At 41.1% G+C, this 20,902-nt stretch overlaps 1 protein-coding gene across 5 annotated transcripts in view; it reads right to left on the bottom strand.

Annotated features, from left to right (window-relative positions):
• The window catches only part of PDE8A (phosphodiesterase 8A), a 155,458-nt gene that overhangs the window by 41,733 nt on the left and 92,823 nt on the right, over positions 1-20,902 (bottom strand). For all 5 annotated transcript variants that reach the window (XM_014887716.2, XM_088172556.1, XM_014887715.2 and 2 more), the window contains exon 2: positions 1,337-1,393. In XM_014887716.2, coding sequence (XP_014743202.1) covers positions 1,337-1,393 — 57 coding nt within the window. The remainder of the gene's footprint in view (positions 1-1,336; positions 1,394-20,902) is intronic.

Below are 20,902 nucleotides of genomic sequence, written 5' to 3'. Positions count from 1 at the left end.
CTTTTGGGGAAGACTGGTAACTAAGCCAGCATTTGGTCTATTTTCCTAAGTCACCAATCTTTCAGTAGCTGATTTAAACCACACTCAGATATGCTTTGGTCAGGCAAAGCGAGGCATGTGGAACTCACATCACATCCCACCCCTGTTTATCTTCTGTGTGATTTTAGGAACTCCAGTGCTGTTATACTTTGGACCAAGCTGGTGAAATGTCTATCAGTAAATCTTAACATTTCCATGTACTGCATATTTTTGTAAGAATGAAGGATTTTGGACACACTCAGTTCAGGTTCCTTTTACAGCAACCTGCAAAACTATTTGCAAAAACATGTCATAGTTTGGGGTGTATTTAGTGAAGTTAATCTATAACACTCCTTAAGAGGGGAAGAAATAGGTTTCAACAACAGCACAGAAAATCAGCAGATCTGAGCTGTATGATTGACTCTGGCAAAAATGTGATGTTGCCTACCTTCTCCTTTCCTCACACCTGCCAGCTACATTACCAGGATAAATCAGTAGCATTTCAGAGTGGTTTACAACTGGATAAAAGTAATACAATAATTAAAAACAATACAGATGGCAGAAATACTCAAGGACTATTCTGATTTTGGGGAACAGCTGGATGAGGATGTCCTAAGATCTGATTTTTGATGATATTACTGTTCTCAAGAAGATGTTAAATTGCAGTTCTTAAGACAGACATTTGCAAATTATTAGGTCCACATTGCCTCTGCTGCGGAGTTCCTGACTGAGGAACATCTTGGGTGATTAATGGTTCAGTATGCCTTGGAATATGGAAGAATTTCCAAAGGAAATCCAAAGGAGTCATATATCCCCAAACCTCATATCCATCCCAGGCAAAGTAAGGGAACAAATGACATAAACTCTTTATTAATAAAGGGATAAAAGAAGATTAATTATCGTCAGTCAGTAATAAATAATAAAAAAAATTATTTTGCCAAGCTCACTTCCTATCTTTCGTAATGATATTGCAAGTTTGGTTGCCTTGGTATCAGTTTGGTGAGATTTTGATTAAGAATTTGACTAGCAGTAAAATACAAAATGAGGCACAAACTAAATTGATTACAAGGTAACTAATAGCAGAAAAAATAGCTCTTTTTTATGAGCTGAGAGATGGTTGGAGAAAACAGGCAGGGTTTTTAGGATAACATATAGATAGAATATAAAAATCATTATAAAAATCTGCTATGTCTACATTATCTCTTGAGCAAAATACTCTGTGAAGATCTTTACAACTTGAACAAATCCAGTCATAAATTTTAAGCTATCATCTGTGGTATTTTAGAAATCAAGGCTTCAGTTTGGACTGCTAGGTTACCTGAAGTTGATCTTGATGAAGTCTCATAGGGCCAAACTGCACGTCTGTGACTGGTGCCTAGAAGAAATAAGAAGGGGACTTATTAATGAATAATACATAAGGAAGAAGAAACATTACCTCTGTTATCTCTCTTATCTACCATTGTCTGGGGGATATATTGCTATCATTATGAAGCTGCATCTTGATGAGGATCTTATTCTGGTTTTGTAAATTTATGTGCTAAGCTGCCTTAACAGTTAGAAATAACAAGCTAGTCTTCAAGTCATTTTTTAATTGTTATTTTAAATGTAAACTAACAGATTAGTCATGAAAGTCTGGGAGACAGATTGTTATTTTTCTGTGTCTTCTGTATCACTCCAGCTGTTCTGCAAAACATAGAAGTGTTTAAAAACTGCTTCTTTTAAAGTCCAAAAAAAGCATTGAAGCTCCAGGAGAAATGCAAAAATACATAATTCTTCTCTTAGAATTTCAAATGTTACAGGGGCTCAAATTTCACATGTAACAGGTGCCCAAGGGTGCTACAGTGATTTCATTTCTCCAAGAGCATTTTGCTGCACTCCCTGCTGCCCACCCAACCCCTTCAGGGAAGGTTCCAGAACTCAGTGTTGGGATGAAGCATGTATTCAGCACGCAGCTTTGTTTGAAAAACCCTGTAAAAATGCTGTCCTATGTCATGTTTTTGACACACCAGTGATTCCCACATACGGTTCTGTTCAGTACCACAGTTCAGTTTAGGATGCAGAGACTCGTTGGCCACGAGGGCACAGGGCTGGGCTTTCCTCCAGTGAGCGCCTGGGTGATTAAAGGAGTGCTCCAGGAGTGGGCAGACAGGAGTGGGCAAACAAACAGGAGTGGGCAAACAGGAGCGTGGCATGGCAGTTCACGCAGGCAGGGTTGCAGGTTTCCTCCTGCTAGTGGGGTTTTTAGTTTGTTGCTTGTTGTGTTTCTGTTGGTTGGTTGATTTGGGGGTTTTTTGTTAGTAATGGTTTTCACGTGATCAAAAACTGCACTTAGTACAAGTGTGTGTAACCAAATAGAACCCTCCAAAAAGGATGTGTCTGCCCAGACCTCTTCCTGGGCAGAGTGTTTGAGCCGATCAGTGGTACCAGGGGGTGTTGCAGAAGAAGCCTGCCTGTGGTGTGAGGAGGTGAATGACCTCCTTTGGCTGGTGGCCCAGATTAGGGAAGAAGTTTAAAGACCAAAGAGTATTAGGGAAAGTAAAAGGGAAATAGATTGGTGGAATTCCACCCTTCCATCCTTGAGGGAGGCCCACCAGGAGTCAGAGAACTCCCAAACCTCCCACTGACATCCTCCTGGGAGTCTGTTATTGTCCACCCAACCAGGAAGAAGAGGTGGACAACTTATTCTATAAGCAGCTGAAGAATGTTTCAGGACCATCAGCAGTCCAGGAAGCTTTCAGAGTGTGTGGAGGACAACTTTTTGTCACAGCTGGTGGGTGAGCCACCAGGGGAGGGACTATGTTAGACCTCTTGTTTGCAAATAGAGATGGGTTGGTGGGAGATGTGGTAGTTGGAGGCTGCTTGGGGCACAGTGATCATGGAATTATAGTTTTCAGTATTTGGTGAAATCAGGAGGAACATCAATAAGACTTTTACATTGGACTTCCAGAAGGAAGACTTCATTCTATTTAGAATACTTATTCAGAGAGTTCCTTGGGAAGCAGCCCTTAAAAACAAAGGAGTTCAGAAAAGGTGGATGTGCTTCAAAACAGATCTTGAGGGCACAGGAGCAGACTGAACCTGTGTGCCAAAAGATGAGGCAATGAAGCAAACGTCCAGTCTGGATGGACAATGAGTTTCGAAGGAAAATAGGAATAAAAAGAGGATGTATCATCTTTGGAAGGAGGGTCAGGTCTCTCAGGAAGTATTTAAGGAGGGTGCTAGGGCATGTTGGAAAAAAATGAGAGAGGCCAAAGCTCAGTTCGAACTTAATTTGGCAACTTCTGTAAAGGATAATGGAAAAATGTTTTTATAAATATATTAACGGCAAAAGGAAGGGTAAGACCAACCTTTGTTCTCTATTGGATGCAGGAGGGAACTTAGTAACTGCAGATGGGGAGAAGGCAGAAGTGCTTAAGACCTTCTTTGCCTTGGTCTTTAGTGGGAAGACAGTTTGTCCTCAGGACAACTGCCCTCCTGGGTTGTTTGGATATTCTTTGGCCTCAATGATCTTGAAGGTCTCTTCCAACCTAGAGATTCTGTGTAACTGAGCCAGGATCCTTCCCCCTCACTTGTCCCTTTACGGGAAGGAGGGCAATGACCACAAGCACTGTTTATCACAACTGCTTCTCTTTTATATCATTAATCAAACTTCAACATGATTGACTCTCCAACTGGTATGAGACTACTTCTAAAGGAGTTGAACACATAAATACAGAGGGACACTCAAATAGGATTACACCGGTTTGGTCCTTTGAGAATTCCCACCAGGCAAACATCAGCTCTTTCAATGTACTTAAATACTTTTCACCTCTTGTCCCAAAAATAAAAACTAAAGAACAGGAATAACAATGTTCCCCATTCAAAATAGAAATCAAAGTCCAATCATTGGTCCTTGGAGTCACATAGACTCTTCAAAAGTAACTGGAGTAAGAAACCAGAAGAAAATAATATTTGGCAATGCAGTAAATGTAAGACATCTCTGAAATGAAACGTTGAAAGAAAAGGACTAGCTGTTGAGCACAAAGGTGGCATTTTTACATTGTTCTTTTTCAAAATTAAAACCCCACTTGAAGATCAGATTTATTGCTTTGCAACCTATAATTTTTCCAATAAGTAGTTTTAAAGAATAATCAGCACATCCCACAGAAAAATCTTTTAGAACTGCACGCTCCACTCTTTCTATGACCTTAATGCTCCATTGCTCAGCCCTAAGAGTATGTAATTTGTGATTTTATTCATTTATCGACTTGGAAGTCATCACTGCAACATTAAACAAGCAACAAACACGAGTCAAGGAAAAAGGCAACACGGTGCCTACAAAAGCATGCCAGGGACCAGTGTTTGCCTGTCTTGCTTAACTGGGCCTTTAAGAGCTGATGTTAAAATGACATGGAGGGGTTTCAGATTTACTCATTCTGGTGAGATTGGCTGAGTTTAAATACATTCCTTTTTTGATTTCTTTTTTTTCTGATTTTGAGACCAAAAATCTCTCCTCAGCTGGAAAACTCAAGCTGCTTTACTGTCCCCTGTGGTACATCATCCAATTATTCAAAATCTGCATTACAAAAGAGCATAGACTTTTGCTGATAACAAATATAGAGAGAATCCACCTCTTTCCACCAGTGTTACTGGTTTTGCAGCACTAACAGTAGTAACTACCCATCCTGAATCAGTAAGATCATCAGAAATGCATGAAGGACATGGAAAGAGCATATCAATTGAGTAAGAAATACCTAAAAAATGCCTTTTTACAGTTACCTCTCTGTCCAGAACTGTACTTCAAATCAAACCTTGGACTTTTTGTACACTCTACCTGCCAACAAAAAACAGTGAGTGTTCCATGTCACCGGGCAATGGCCTGAGCTGGAAGGTTCAGATGCAGAGCTGAATTTCACTGGCATCTGGAGGGATGTAAAACCACGTCTACCACATCAGTGTACCCTTGGACCATCAGTCCCAGCCCAAGGGGAATTTAAACAAATGAGATAAACACAGTATTGCCAGTTATTGCTTTTCAGATGCTTCTTTCTTTTAAGAAGTTTATGAATGGTCATCGAAGTATTTAAAGGACTGAGCCTGAAAAACACTTTTCTGCCAGAAATCTGTGGCTATTGCTGCAATGAAAATACCTGTCTATGCACCATTTACGCCTAAGTCACAAGAAGTGACCAGATGAGATAACCTGTCTTGTTACACATTAACATGCTGTCCTGAGTAGAATCAAAGCCTTGGTCTGCATCTCAGCTGGAAAATTTTGGTGAACTCCAGTTAATTCTTAATCCTGTTGAAATCTGTTCAAATAACTTGATTAATCATTTAAACTTTTTGTGTGCTGCAGGTAGCACTGAGAAGTAACATGCTGATTAAGTACTGTGTCAAAAATCAAGGCTTCAGCAAGATTAGCAGAAACTCTCAACTATTGCTGAACTAAATGAGCTTTAAAAATACCTCTAATGCTGCAAGCTTATAACAAAACCAAACACAGCCAAAGCTCACACGTATAGTAACTGCACAAACACATTTTTATTCACTCACACCTTCTTCCTTGGAATTTCTTTCCTAGTCAAAAAGCTCAAGTACATTTTCAGATTGGCAGACACGACAGGCATGTGACAGCCCTCCAGGCAGGCACAGATTGGGAAGAGTGTCTGAGAAGACAGAGGTAGAACTCGTTGTGGGTTCCTGGAATTGACTGTGATAGCGCTGGGTCTGTTGCCAAAGAGCTGCTGACGCAAAGTCCGTAAATGCAGCGTGTGTGACTGCGGCTCTTCAAACACACACACGGCAACTGCAGCCATTTTACCTTCTCTGACCCCTCAACTACTGACTTCCCTTCAAATTTGCCTTTCTAATTTGAACACTATTTTCTGTCCTGTGGAATTCATCCCAAGGCAATAGCATAAGCCATAAGTGACTGACAGCTGTCATCCACTGACTGCTGTGAGCAGCTCAGCACTTGCCAGAAATGATCTCTGTGTTGTAGCAGCTGCATTGCAAACATTGAAATTGCTGAGAGAACTAGTCCATGTTTCCAATGCCCTGACAAAAGTGAATGTTGGGTAAATAAAAACAAGTGAAATTAGCCTTAAAAACACAGACCTACACAACTGTGACTGATCTGATTAAAGTACAACAAAGCCAGTGCTGACCCGATGTAACCTGGTAAAGTACTTCTTTCTGTGAGATATTCTTCATATTTTACCAGAACAGAATCTACAGGAATAGTCTGTTCATCAGTGCTGGACGGTTTTTTCTTTCTTCCTACAGCTAGAAAAACTTCAGATGAACTTGCTCAGTGAATAAATGCAGAAATGAATAAAGGGTGGCCATAAAGCCAGCTTGATTCACATGCTCCCTTTGGTGATAAATTGTCTGGTTGGTGATAGGAACAGATCTATGCAGCCTGTAGGTCTCCTATTTGCTAGAAGTGGTGTATCCTGACTTTCTTCAAAATATCTCTTACCACAACCCATTGGAGAGGAGAGCACACCTAAAATTTTGGACAGAATCAGGTCCCAAAAAATCCTTTGGCTATTAACTTCCACACAATACTCCTGCTGCGGAGGCCCAAATGCATTCCTTCTGGAGGCTGATTTTCTCAAGACATCTCTTTGCTGAAGTTTTTGTGGGATGTTTTAAAGCAGAGCCCTGTGCAGCCCAAGGCAACACTCGGCAGAGCAGCTGCTGCAGCACTGCCCAGCCATGAGAGGGCTGGTGGGGAGCTGCTGGTGCAGCAGGAATGCTCCCCTGACATCCACAGTGCTCCATCCCTTCCTCTCTGCCACAGCAGGAGCTGTGCTGGTGACAGGAATGACTCCTACCATGACTATTCCATGCACAGCCCTGGCCTCACAGTCCCCCTCCCTAAAGGGCAGCTGGCAGCTCTTCTGCTCCTGTTGCTCTTCTTGCCTTTTCCAGGTGAGCACAGTTGCTTTTTCCTGCACATCACTTGAACAAAGAGGTGCCACGAACTTTTGCTGAATGGATTGCAGATAGAAGCTGCTGCTGGAGGGCAACATCTGTGTTCAGTGGGCAGACAGTCAGAATCTCTGACTCACTGTAATATATGACAAATAACTACAGTGATTAGACACATGACTTCACTGCTGGTACTAATGGAATACAGCCAGCAAAATTCATCATGTTCCTCAGATCAATGTTTTAAGATATCACCAAATTTTTTTTATCTGATTTTAAAATACATACTTATATTTTCTACATATACTAGGTACACGATATGAATCTGCATGAGTTGACTCATCACAGTAAGAATTAACAGGCTTAATTATCAAGATATGTTGGAAGCCACAGGACTGTTAACATAATTTTTGTAATTCTAAGAAAAACAGAGATTCATTTTACAAAGGAAAAAAAATCTTTTCTCTTAACCTACCATTTTAGGCACAGATTTATCACCCCAGAAAACAAATGCTCAAATGAACTGATAGATTTATGCCTCATTCTTTCCTGCAGAAAGTTGAATTCTGCATGATAATATACATTCTCAGAAACCTGAGCCAAATCTTCCTGGATGCTGAAAGCTGGGAAATAAACAATTTTCTTGCAAATTGACATGACAAGGTACAGGATCTTGTCCAGTCAGGTCATACCAGCATGGTTCCTCTTTCTCAACAGAGAGAGGCTTTGTGACTCTTTGTAGCTCATATTTCTGGGCAAGAAAGTCTCCATATTAAGGATCAAGTTTTCACAATTCACATCTTTCTTTGCTTATCATAACATTCATCACTTTCTGAAGTATATGAATACTAATGCAATCCATGTTCATTTACCTATTTCTTTCTCCAAGGAAATGCACCAATGTAGGTGACTTAAGACTCTCCTATTTTCCATGCACTTTCTGCTAGACACTGAACATCACTGTTCATGTGCTCCTTGCAGATTTTGACAGCACTCTGTTGTTACTAACTCAATATCAGTGCAAGTCACCTAAAATCCTGTCCAAGCAGATCTTCCTAACAGGCACAACTGTTCAGAGCATAAAATGAATTTTATAGTCCACGGACTGAATTCCAACCTGGTTAGCATATCCAGTGAAATCCAGAGCAATTCCATCAAATACAGGGAAAATATACTGGATTTACTTCAGCATAAATGAAGTGGGAGTCTGGCCCTGTGCAGCTCTTTCTTTTGTTGCTTGGAGGTCACAACAGTTTGAATAAAGAATAAGAGAGAACAAAGTGTTCAAGGTTTCTGCCTTTGCTCAACAGATTCGAGGACAAAGGTAAACTTGGCCTTCAAAGACCCTATGTTGTACAGAGTCCGTTTATTCTTTGCAGAAATACGAAGACATGAGTTCTGAAAGGCAATTATTTACCAAATACCAAATTTACCAAAACCACTCTTCAACCTGGATAAAACCAATTATTCCAGCCCTTGATATTTTTTTCCTATTTCTGCTTCATAAAATATGTAGACAAATGTCTCAGACTCTAAACTCATAATGTAGCATTCTGACTCAGTGCTTTGATAAAATCTAGCACTTAGATTAATCTAAATCTTTCTTAGCAAAACAATACAGATTTATATCTATATCACAAGGCCCGCAGATCACTCAATATTTTGTTCTGGTATAGTTTTCCTTTTATCTGTTTCCTGTTTTAAATTGATTCCTAGAAGAATTATCTACAGTAACATACATGTAACAACACAGCAGACAGTAAGTGGTGGGGTAGCACACCCTCTGTTTCTTAAGTTTAGGTACCTGTTTTTGAACCTGTTTTACCTAAATGAGCCCAAGAGCCCAGCTCTGGCCTCCAAGTCACATCATTAGCAACACACAATTTTGACAGTTCGCAGTTTTTGCGAGAAGAAAAGCTTTATTGAGTGTAATGAATTGCCAGAGCTCTCACATCTGATGCTGCCCCTTCCCTCTGGGCCTGTAACCAGCCACGGGACTCCCTTTGTTATTCCCAATGGATTGGCAACACCTTTACTCCTCCCAAAATCCAGCACCTCTTCCATTACTCAGCCTGGGGGCAATTTTTGTGTTAAGCCAGGTCCTGAGGAAGCCTCCCAGGAAATTTGCACCCTGGTGGCACTGGGACTGCTTTACAGGAGTGCTGGCACATAGCACTGAACACAAGGACTATCTGAGCTCCACCAGGGCTCTCCCTGGCACAGCTGATTTTTGGCTATATGTTCAGCTTGCCACACATGACAACCACTATTATATGTTTGTTTGTTTGTGTTTTAGGCCTGGTTGCCTACTGCATTTCCTCAGTGCACTAAGTGAAGCCAAGTTAGAACAGAACTTCAGCAATGCTATTGGGAAATCACACTTGCTGCCTTCTTGCACACTTCAGACATAATCAAGAACTCCCACTTTCTGCTGTTCATAAGTTCTCCCCTTATGCTTTACAGGAAACTTTGGTTATCAAACTGCAAGCGTAGCACATGTAAAAGTGAATCATTGCGTTTGGCTGGGAATAATTAACGACACTGTCCCAAAGTGACTTGTATTATCATCTGCACTGTGGTAAGGTCTGGATGGCCTCTGGCCCAGACGAGTGGCCCACTGTGGTCACGTTGTACAATGAGAGCAGAAAAAGCCAGCCAGCAGTCCCTGCCACTGGTAAAGGTCTGAACTTTTACACAGAACAGGCTGACGATTTGGGGGTCTGTTTTATCTCCTGATATGGTCTGGAAGTGGTAAAATAAATGTAATTATCATTTAGCATGCCTATGGAACAATTGCACAGATCTCCAGACTTGAAATGGGACGTTGCTGGTTTCATTTTGACACTTAGAGGAACTGAGACACTGCGGGAGAGAGATAACCCCAGCCCTCCCTGTGCTGAGCCCTGGCATTCCTGGGCACGGTGTCCACTGCCCCTCCTTGCTGGCCAATTTACTGCACCAGGCACTGCTAATACTGAGACCATGAGGCTGATACCTGGGAAACACTCACTTCTTTCTGAAATTCAGAAGTGTTTTGGTGATAATTCAAACAAGTTATATCACATCTTGGTAATCACAGCAGTACTGTAGGTTTCTAAGCTAAGCAGATACAACTCGTGCAAAACAACTCCCCAAATCTCACACTACATACTTACACCAGAGTCCTCACTCTCAATGAATCACACAGCAAATGGAATGGAATACATCAGCCAAGTCAGAAAAAGAGCCATTTACTCATTATTCCACACTGACTTTTCTGTCCACTGAGAACAAAGTTGAATGGAAACTAGTCCTCATATCAAAAAACATTAAAATCCAGCAAGTTTTATTTGCTGCAGCATCTACCTGATTCAAAGAGCTCTTTTAGACCTGCATTTTATGCACAAGTACACTGGACTTGAAATGTCATCTATTTGTCTCTTGAAAAGAGAGAAAAAAAGTGAATCATGCACTGCACAACAACAAATGTGAAAAACGTTAATGCTGGTCTGTGCCTTGTGGTTGTCATTTTGCCAAACCCTATTCTGACCAACCAGCACAAAATTTGAAGTGCCCTAAGTCCCCATAATCTTAAGATTTGAGATGGCTCACTGGGGTCTTCATTAAGGTCCCACTTTCTGACTGAAAAGTGCTGGCAAGAACTTCTCCATTCAGGCCAAACATGCACAGAGCTTTGTCAGGAGGCTGTGAGGTCTCCCCATATTGAATCCCTGAGCTGCTCACTAAACTATAGTCAAGTATTTCTGTGTGGTGAGGGCATGCTGTAGTTATATCCTGCACTAAGAGAAAACCAGCAGCTTAAATGATCTGGCTGTACTTTTGAAGACTTTTTTAAACCCTATAATAATGGTTTTCTATACATAGGTTGTAGAAATGGATGCCTTGATCAATAAAAAAACCCCAACAAACTAGTATGAACATTTTCAGCTGTTCAAACAGGAACAGAATGTGCAATATGCAGAAACTGAATTGCTTCAGATGAAGAAAAAAGAAAGAGGCCATCTTTAAAGCACTAGCACCTAATTCCATGTTTTATAAGTTTCTGACAAAATTCGAGGGTCAGATAGAATAACTGTATTTCAGAGCAAATGTCCTGCAAAGTCAGGCATCCCCAGTATTCTGGGCTTACATGCAAGTAAGGGCTGTGATTGTCTCTGTGAGATGGTACCTCATGGGTAGCTGAACAGCACATCTGGGTGGATATTGCAACTTGCTGAGTTCCAGCAGCTCTTCCCTTGTACTCCAGCAATTCTGAGACTCCTCTGTTTTCCCCTTCACAACCAAGACCAGCCACACTCTGCCTCATAAAATGCTTTAGTGGCAGCCACATAAAAACAATGTGCCTAGCAGCTCCCAGAAGGCTGAGAGACTTGTTTCCTCTCCCCTCTTCCCCTGAGCTGACACAAGTCTGGTTATTCCACTGGCTGGGAGAGCTGCCCCTGAATTCTGGGGACCAACTCACTCCTTGTACGCCGTCATTGCTATGAAAGTTTCAGTGTGCTATCCTCTCTCATCTATTGGCAGCAGTAACTTTTACCCAGATGCAAAGGCTAGCCAAGTCAACAGAGAAGAAATTGGTCTCTAAGTCTTGCAGGTCATCAGCCAAGACGTGTTCACAATCAGAGCATTAAATATATCAGGGTTCACATAACTCCTAAATAAATGCAGCCTTTGGCTTTGCCAACATCTTTGTCTAACAGGAAAGGAACTTCTCACTCGTCTGCTGTCGCCTCAGGTGTATTAATTTTACAGGCAAGCTGTGGCTGACTTTCCATCCCCCCTGCTTGAGCAGACACTTTAGTACAAATACAACATTCTTCTGGCCCTGAGGGAAATTCTTCCTGCCTGCATTTTAACAGTTGAACTGCACGGCACTGTGGGAGACTTAAATATGGCACAGTAGTTCTATTGTTTAATATTATTAAAACTGCTTGCTCTCTTGTGATTCTGCAAGATTCTGAAGTATAGCAGTAATAGCTAATCTATTTCCTATCTATCAGCTAGTTCTCTTTTTTCTGGTGGATACCACTTACTAGTTTTATTTTAGAGATGATTACAGATGCATCAGGATAGAACAGAACTCCATTATCAGTTTTCATTTCTTCCTTATGAATATGAATTTCAGTGACAGTTTTCTTTGAACCATCTGGATTTGAACAGACTCATCTGACTAAAAGGAAGTTCCAGTCTACCAGGAAGTTTTCCAACTACTTTATGCCAGACAAACTTTTCATGGCTTGATCTACCAACACAGCAATCATCACAAACAGACCAAGCAAAGCAAGAGAATACAGCCCAAAAATAGCATAATTCAGTCAGTGGATCTGCTAGGCTTCCTAGAAGATCTCAGTTTTGCCCTAACCTCCATTTGTTAAGGAATAAACTTGCTTTTTTTAGTGTCACTATTAACACATTTTTTTGTGCTGACACAGTTCAGGCTTCACTGTCCATAGAAATTTTTCCTACCTGCTGCCATCTGTTATCTTTATCTTACAGATCTCCAGCCTCTGCATAAGTGGGCATCCTGGATGTGCCAGTTTAGTCCTCCAAGACTGGATGATGACAGTATGAAGCTGCCTCCTTCTCCTCCTCCTTCCATATTCTCCCAGCCATCTGCCACACACACCATCTTCAGAAGCTCACTTGCTGGACATCACTAGAATTCTTTAGGGTCCAAGGAGTGTGCTCTGCCCACCTTCAGGATGCACAAACTCACCTGTGCTCTATCCAGTACCCTACCTGGGAACTGCTCTGAGCAACAACAAAGGTGCTGTCTCTGAGATGGGGTTTTGCAGGTAGAATAAATACGAAGTCAGTGAGACAGCAGCCAGTACAGCAAGGAGAAATGTTCAATACTGATAATAAGCATAACTGTATTTTTGTCTATTGAGTACATGTTTCTCAGACTGAGTGGAACTGTCAATTGACACTTGAGAAAACCAAGAGGAGTTCTTGGCAGTCAAACCTTTTCTAAATAAGGAACTTTGTCTCCAACAAATGAAGACTTAAGACTGCAGGCATATCCAAGATGTCTTTTTTAAAAACCTGAGGAAATTCACAGTAGTACATTCTTTTTTTTACTCTAAGTTTTAGCATTAATTTTGCTTGCTCACAGCTATAAGCAATCCAACAGACTAACTTCAGGTTTTATGATAAGGAGGAAAACAGACAGATTTAAGAGTCCTGGGCATCCCTTTCTTTTGACCACTAGGAACTCCACTGGCAGAGAGGATGAGTGACTGGCTTCCTCTAATACAGATGCCTCTTCATTCCCGAGGACCTACAGGGTAGTTTGAAACCTGACACTGGTTTTCTGCCTGACTCTGGTTCAGTAACACACAGTGCTTCTGCCAGCCCACAGGGCTCGTTAAATATCACACGCCTGGGATGGGATCACGTCTTTTTTTCCTTAAGTAGAGTAGAACCTTTTTACAGTTATGCCAATCCCCCTAACTCTGCATATCTTTAATAAAGTGGGATTTTCATTATAATCAGAACTGCAATTAAGTAGAATTTATTGCAACAAAGCAGTTTTTCATTCTAGTTTTCTTGTAAATATAATTTCACTCTATCTGGATTTGCGGTAGGCACACTCCATTTTATTTCATTTAAATGAAAAAATCTGTGTAATTATACTATTATCTTTGATACAAAGCAATCTCTGCATCTTCTGCCTATGAGTATAATTTCCTTTACAAAAGAACTGCTGGATATGCCAAAGGAGATGCTGCTGGTACAAAATAAACTATTATTTTGTACCAGCAGCACGATTTTCTCCATAGAGACACACAAGCAATCCATACGTTACTAACTGCCAGTAAAATTTCACGGGATTAAAGCTGTGGCAGGCAAGGCCCCAGCACAGGAGTCTCTCACAAGGCAACTCTAATAAACAACCCATCCTCAAGGAAGCCCATAAAGCACTCTGACATTATAGTCCTTAACTGGGAGACAAATCCAGCTGGGTATCAAATATCCACTTAAGATTAAATCCTACCCTATTGTCAAATATACTCTTTCCAGGTATACCATGTTAGCATTTCTCAAATTAGAAATAAGTACACAGGCCATAATTATTCAGATAATAATCTATAGATGTTGAATAGCCTCACATAAATTATTTAAGCTTGAGATTTCCAGGAAAGAGAGATAACATCTGGAGATACTTGCATCAAATACTTTTACAAGTTGTATGGCATCAGTGAAGCTTTGTAACAGAGAGCTGCTGCAGTCACAAAGTTTGAAAAATTTGCAAAGATCTATAACATGGGGCGGTAAGAAGAGAAGATGCAAAACCACTGAGTAAATCTTTAATGTAAACGTGTTCACCTGCAAACTGCCCAGCATAAGTGCTGCATAAACCATGAAGGCTTATAAGCACACAGCCAGCAGTGCCTGAAAGGTGAATTTGGTTGAGCAGATGTGGACTTTTCATGTGTCATTTGAAGACACATTATAGAAGAGTGCTTGTCTTCCCTGTAATGAGAGTGGGTGTCTGAAAATTTTTTCTCAGAAGCTTTATCAGACTCCTCAGGTTACCAATCCTCAGACTCTTGAATGGGCCCTTCCACAGGGCATGTCTGAACACCAGCACCGTGTGCTGCCTCTGAAACGAGCAGATTCTCTGCTTCTCCCTGCAAGGACTGCAAAATTTGAGCCAAGCCGAGCTGAGACTAGAACAGCAAAAACAGCTTCTAAAATATTAGGATCAGCAGGTGCCTATCACCTTCTGCTCAATTTTATTGACACCTAAATTTATCTGTCTCATCTAAAAAAGTCTGATGTTGCAACTGAGAGTGGCACAATAGGAACCAGTGCTGGAGCTGTGCAGAGGTGGCTCTTCTGTCACATGGAACAGGGCTTCATACAGCACCTTTCAGTCAGGCAATGGCATCCTCATTCAACTTGGATAACAATGATTAACTAAAAGAAGGAGCAATATGAAAGAGAGAGGCTCCACTTACTCATTAAATAACTAAATAGTGTCCAACTATGCAAAACCTCCATAATTAGCTGCAAGGAAAACTGGCCTCTATCCAAAATCAATCTCCCTCAAGATCCGAATTCTGGCATTAAATAAGGCTGTCTAATCTGTTTTGCAGCTATCCAGAATATGTTTCTCACTCTGCTGGCTTTTCTAAGCAAAGGATGCAGTGGCCCTGGGCCTTCTATTGAGAGTGTGAAAGCTTTATGCCAAAGAACAAACGAGAAAATAGACATTAAAGTCCTGTCTGGCAACACCATTAATAAGTTCACAGTCACCATTTCCTTCTTCCTCCCCTGCACCAAGTGCTTCTTCCCAGACAGTGATCCAGACTGCTGATAGCTCTGGCTGGGAGCTTTTACCAGAAATTTTAGCAGGAAATGTTAATTTGCAAGCCTCAGTGTCCTCCCTTGGGGAGGAGGGACGCTGTATCTCTATGACCAAACTGTGGGGACTTAACTGGGAACTGTGTGAACTGTGAGTGACTCAGACCTACCTGCAACAGGCAGAAGAGAAACTCCTCTGTATCTCCAGAAAAGCTGAGTAAAAAAACGAACTGTACTCATTTATTTTCTTTTGCCTTTTTCCCCAAGCTATGAAATACTAGGAAGAACGTCCAAAGCAAACAGAAAAATTCTATTAATGAAATATGCAATTTAATGCAGTTTCATGGCCTGACTTTGAGCTCAGCCAGACTTCTAGGACACAAAATGTAGCAGGCAATTCACAGAACTAGAACAAAACAAAACTGTCGCTTTGTGTAAAAATCATGCTGCATTTCTATAAACCAGTTTAATGGGAAAGACAGCCTGTGTGAATCAGTAAATATAATCCATTACAAATAAATTAAGATATCAAAGATAAATAGTTTTTTATTATAAAGTCTAATGTCTCATATGTAAGCAACAGAAAGGAAAAACCAGACCCACTTTAGTAAATTTCAACAAAGCTACAGTAAAACTATAGGTCACTTTGAGAATTAAAACATAAACCTATAAACTCACTGAAGAATGACATAGATCTGAGTCTTGAACAGTTTATTACTCAGATATATTACCTGATTTCTTTTTCTTCCCCTATGAACTTTGAGCATAAGGCTGTAATTACTTACTATTGATGCAGGAGAGAACAGTGTCTTTGATTATGGAAGCTTTTCTCAATCCCGGGAAATTTCATTTGACTAGTTTTATGTGTTTGCATGTTCCTTTAAGCCAGGACAAATGTTCTTACCACATTCATATTTGTGTGGTTAGCAGCTTTTTCTGCATCTCTTTTGTCTTCATCCTCTATAGACAAAATAAATGGTGTGCTGCTCAGTGTTGAACTTTATAATTTTACTAATAGGTTGCAGCAGGAATATATTTTTACTAACTCTATGAGCCACTACCGTGTACAGTCTAAGCACCTACAACAGTTCTAATTGTTTTCTTCACTGCTTAATTCGAACCAATATGTCATACTCTGGATGACTTCAGAATATACTATGAGACACATAATTTAATCCAGTTATATTCTGTAATCTAATTTTGCTAAGAACCTTCAAATATATTCCAACAAAAAAAAAGCACCCCTTATGTGAAACAGCAGGAACACATTAGAGGTGGCATCAAACCACTACTCCATTAGACATAAATTACTCACAATGTATTCCCCACCAGAGTAACAAAATTTGCAGGCCACAGTATGAGGCTGTACCCAGAAATACTTTCCAGATGAAGCAAGTAAGATTTGCAGTGGTTTTGTGACACAACTGACAATTTCCTGCAAGTGGAAGAGGTTATCTGGTGCATTTGCTGCTCAGATTCTGTGTCCTTGCACATCTCCTTTTCTCAGTTTCACAGAAAGCTAACGAAAGCCCTTGTACAAACCAAGGTCCATCGTGACTCTGTGTCCTTCCCTCTCTGCCCAGCTGGCCCTGAATGCTGAGAAATCGATCACCTGGGAGTTCCTTTGTCAGACAAATCCAACAAATCCATTGCCAACCAACTGTGTGGTATTCCAGCCTCATGCCAGTCTCTGTTCTTATATAACAAAGCCCTGCCATTGCTGCCCACGTGCTCCTTGGGAAGGAACTGAAGCATGGCTTGTTTGTACCATAAATGAATACTGCTTACAACATTTAAGATTAATTTAAAATTTTTACAGGAGAAACATGCCCATGTTGGGTAAAATATTTTTCTGATACTGTAATTATGAAGCCATGGGTGTCACAACTCACATTGCACATATTACATTTCTACTTCAGACCAAGTTTCAAGACAATTTTTTGTGTTTATGACAATTTAATAGCTTAACTGATGATTTTGCTTTACAGTTCTGCTCTGTAATTTTAGCCCATTCTATTTGTTTCTAATCTACATGGCACATAGGGTATATAGAATTACCAGGACTACCACTGGACTGCCTTGTTATTTTTTTCTAGAGTAAGAATAATCTCTTGGCTCTGCCGGTCAAAGAAAAACACTTCTTTCCCCAAGTTTGACTTTGAGAATTAAGCTAAAGCCTTTGCAAGCAGCACTATGCAAATCAATGTTTCCCACATAAGAAGCTTTTCACAGAGTCTGCAGCAAGAAACACCTTATGATAAGTATAGACCTATTTTTTGCAGTACATGATAGCAGACTTTCTGAAATGTTCCATTATTTCCACCTTTTCTGTCATAGAAGATTATTTTAATTTTCTTTTAAATCTAGTTACTACTGTCCCATCACTGCAGTGCCAGCCAGCTGTTTTCTCAACTCAACCCACCCAGTCTCATCTGGAACCCTCTCACCTTCATCTTGTTAGAAAAATTTGTGTCCCTTTGACTGCAAACCACTGGCAATGGTGAGCATTCATTTCATTCTGTGTTTTGTCATCTAACACAAGACTGAACAACTGGAGCCCAAGCTGATCATATCAGCACTCCGGGAGTTAGAGGCAAACATCTGGAATTTATTTGTTAGAAATAAAATGAATGACATCTTTTCAGGAGTTTTAGCTTGCACCTGTACTTATAAATCTCCATGAGGGCAAGTTATGAATAAATTTAACCAGGAGCAGAAGGCAGAAGCTCATATTTTGAGCCCTTTGGCTCAGTCCCTGTCAAGGGCCCCAGGAAGAGGGTTGGTATTAGGATGCCCTGGAGACACAATTTGTTGAGCTCTCCTCTTCCACTGCAGGATAAGGAACAGACTGTCTTTGGCTTGCTGGGCCCCCCATGCTGGCAGAGCCCATGTGCAGACAGCTCTGCAGAGAGCATGGGGGGGCACAGCTTCTCCCCAGTAAGGCAGGGGTCTATCCAGCCCCACAGTCCACACAGGCAACTGAGAGCTTTGTCCACCTTTGCCACGGAGGAAGAGTAACCTTGAAGGTTATTTTGTTGGCTGTAACACCAGTAGAGGTTCAAACTTGGGCAGAAGCTGTGACAGGCAATGGAAAAGAGCACAGGAGAAATTTAAGGGGACAGCTCTGCAAAAAGAATAGTAATGGGTGGGGGCAGAGGTCAAAAAGAATCAAACATCACCACTGTTATCTGATGGGAAGGCACAGAGATACAGGATGAACCTCAGAAAACACGGAGAGGAGGGAACAGGGAATACATAGAGAGGAAGAAGGGCAGAGGAAAAACAAAGAGCTAGAAACTCCTGCCAATTGTTTGGATGAAGTGTTACCTTTGCCTAGGCACTGAACTCATTGTCTGCAGCTGCCTCCTTTCCTGCTTCTTCCCTGAGCCTCCCTCAGCAGACAGGGCTTGTTCCAAATCGGAAGGTGACTGATGTGGGCCCTGCACTATGGGCAGGTCTGTACCAGGGACCAGATCAACTTCTTTATTTCCATTTGAGCACAGTGCAAGGTTTGCACCACAAGGCTTTAACTGACTGAAGTGCAAGTCAACCACATCTTATCCAACCTGGCAGCCTGTCTGGGAAAATGATCATGTTTAGGCATTGGCATGATTTTATTAAGACAAGCCCATTCAAAATGCAAGCCCACACCTGGAGATGTAAGACAGATTGACACAGGTACCCATGGCTGGGTACTGCATCCAGTCCATTTCTCTACATGCTGACTATGGGCTCCATTGTGGATTCAGGATGCTGCAAGAACAGGAACTTGGTATTGCAAGGGAACCCTCCTATGTTCCTTTCTCATTATAATGGAAGATACTCTGAGGTAAACAGCATTTTTGTCTCTGCAGAGATCCAAGCAGGAAGATGTCAGAAATTATGACAAGAACTCAGCATTTCAATGAGGTGACAGCCCACATGCTCCACGCTCAGTACTTCACACACTCAGACTATTTCCAGTTACTGCAAGCATCAGTGAGACAGTGCAACAAAACTGAATTTAGCAGAGAAAGGCAGTAAGCAAAATGTTCTGGCTGTACCTTAATAAAAACCTTTAAAAAATAAAGACAAACTCAATGTCCCAATAGTGGGATAGTTCCTATAAATCACTCCAGCATACCCTGTAGTTCTGTTTGTCATCAGATATGCCTGCATTTTTTCAGCACTCTGCAACTTGACTCCAAATGTTCTATGTTGTGGGATTTTTATTTTTCTGGTATTTGAGGCAGGGGTTGTTTTGGTTTTCTTTGTTCTGTTTCTTTGGGGGGTGTTGTTTTGTTTTGTTTTAATAAAGGATCTTAGGAGAATCCTTACAAGAATTGTTTTCATGAAGTGATCAAATGCTCTTTGGAGAAAGGAAAAATAGAATTCCAAGACAGAGCAACACTAAGTTGAGGGGAACCACCTGGAGCATGACAGACCTACAAAAGAGAGGGAAGCACAAGACTCAGATACCATAAAGCACACAGCATGCCATATTTTACAAAGGCTGGGTGGGTTTTCTAACAACAGGTGCTCTCTCTTGCTATGGATGACAGGAGGCCAATATGACAATGTTGGTGTTATCAATGAAAGCACCCCAAACTTTGTCTGGAAGACTTTTTGAACAAAGGTCTGCCCTGCTTATTGCTGATGCTTGTCCAAGTGGAAGTTAATGACCCTGTGGCACTGGCCAGAAGACAGGCAAACCAAAAACCTAAGGGGATCAGCCCCTGGCACAATGCCAGCACTGCTGGGCTCAGCACCAGACTGCTGCTCTGGCAGCAGAGGAGTTAGTGATGATCACATTGCTGGCAGCCCCTCTGCCTGCAGGACTACAGCACCAGCAGCAGAATGCTGTGAATACCTGTCAGAGGTGTTTTCTCACATCACACAGCACCACATTATAAACTATTTCAGGCTGCTTCAGGAAGCTCCTAACGTAAACTCATGGAAAAAAATCCAAAAGCCATTAAAAAACCCCACAACCTGAAACAAGTATTTTATCACTGCTCAATGTTTGAACTGTCAGCTTTATCCCTCTGGCAAGTAGGCAGCTCTAGTTCACAACTGAACACCTACTTTATTTATTTAGCTCTGCTGCATTTAACCCTACATCCTGTCTGCTGGGTTCATCCGCTCCACGGATCTCCACGCAGCAAAGCCTAAGGTGGGGGAGCTACTTTCCACAAGCCAAAAAACAGGAAATTTGATGACATTGTTCAGTGAGCAGACGTCAGCAGAGAGTGATACAAAAGAGTAAACAACTTCCTAGCAGCAGCAGACAAATGGGCCGGAACTACTGGAATCCTGTGATGTCTGGTGTGTTTTGCATGAAAATTACTGTTTCAACGAAATAGGGAGAGATCTTTGGCTAATGCAAGCTGGAGCTGCTCCTTAGAAATCTAGGAACTCATCAGTTTCGTCTCTTTAATACCTAACTCCAAGTCCTTATCTTTCTGATCCTGAAAATATAGTTTTTAAGAATTCATATTGTTGATATTCTACATATTTTGCAAATATTCTCATTATTTTAGAACACACGAAAAGTTGCATTGAGTAGAAAGGATAAACTTCAGTAAAAGTATGGAAAGCAGTACCAGTAATGCAGGTACCACTTCACTGTGATCATACTACCATCAGGCTTATATATACAATGGATATAGAGACATAC

The sequence above is a fragment of the Sturnus vulgaris genome, chromosome 13, assembly GCF_052056855.1.
Source record: "Sturnus vulgaris isolate bStuVul1 chromosome 13, bStuVul1.hap1, whole genome shotgun sequence".
Lineage (NCBI taxonomy): Eukaryota > Metazoa > Chordata > Aves > Passeriformes > Sturnidae > Sturnus > Sturnus vulgaris.
The sequence above is the reverse complement of the archived record's forward strand: the minus strand, read 5'-3'. Positions and strand labels throughout refer to the sequence as shown.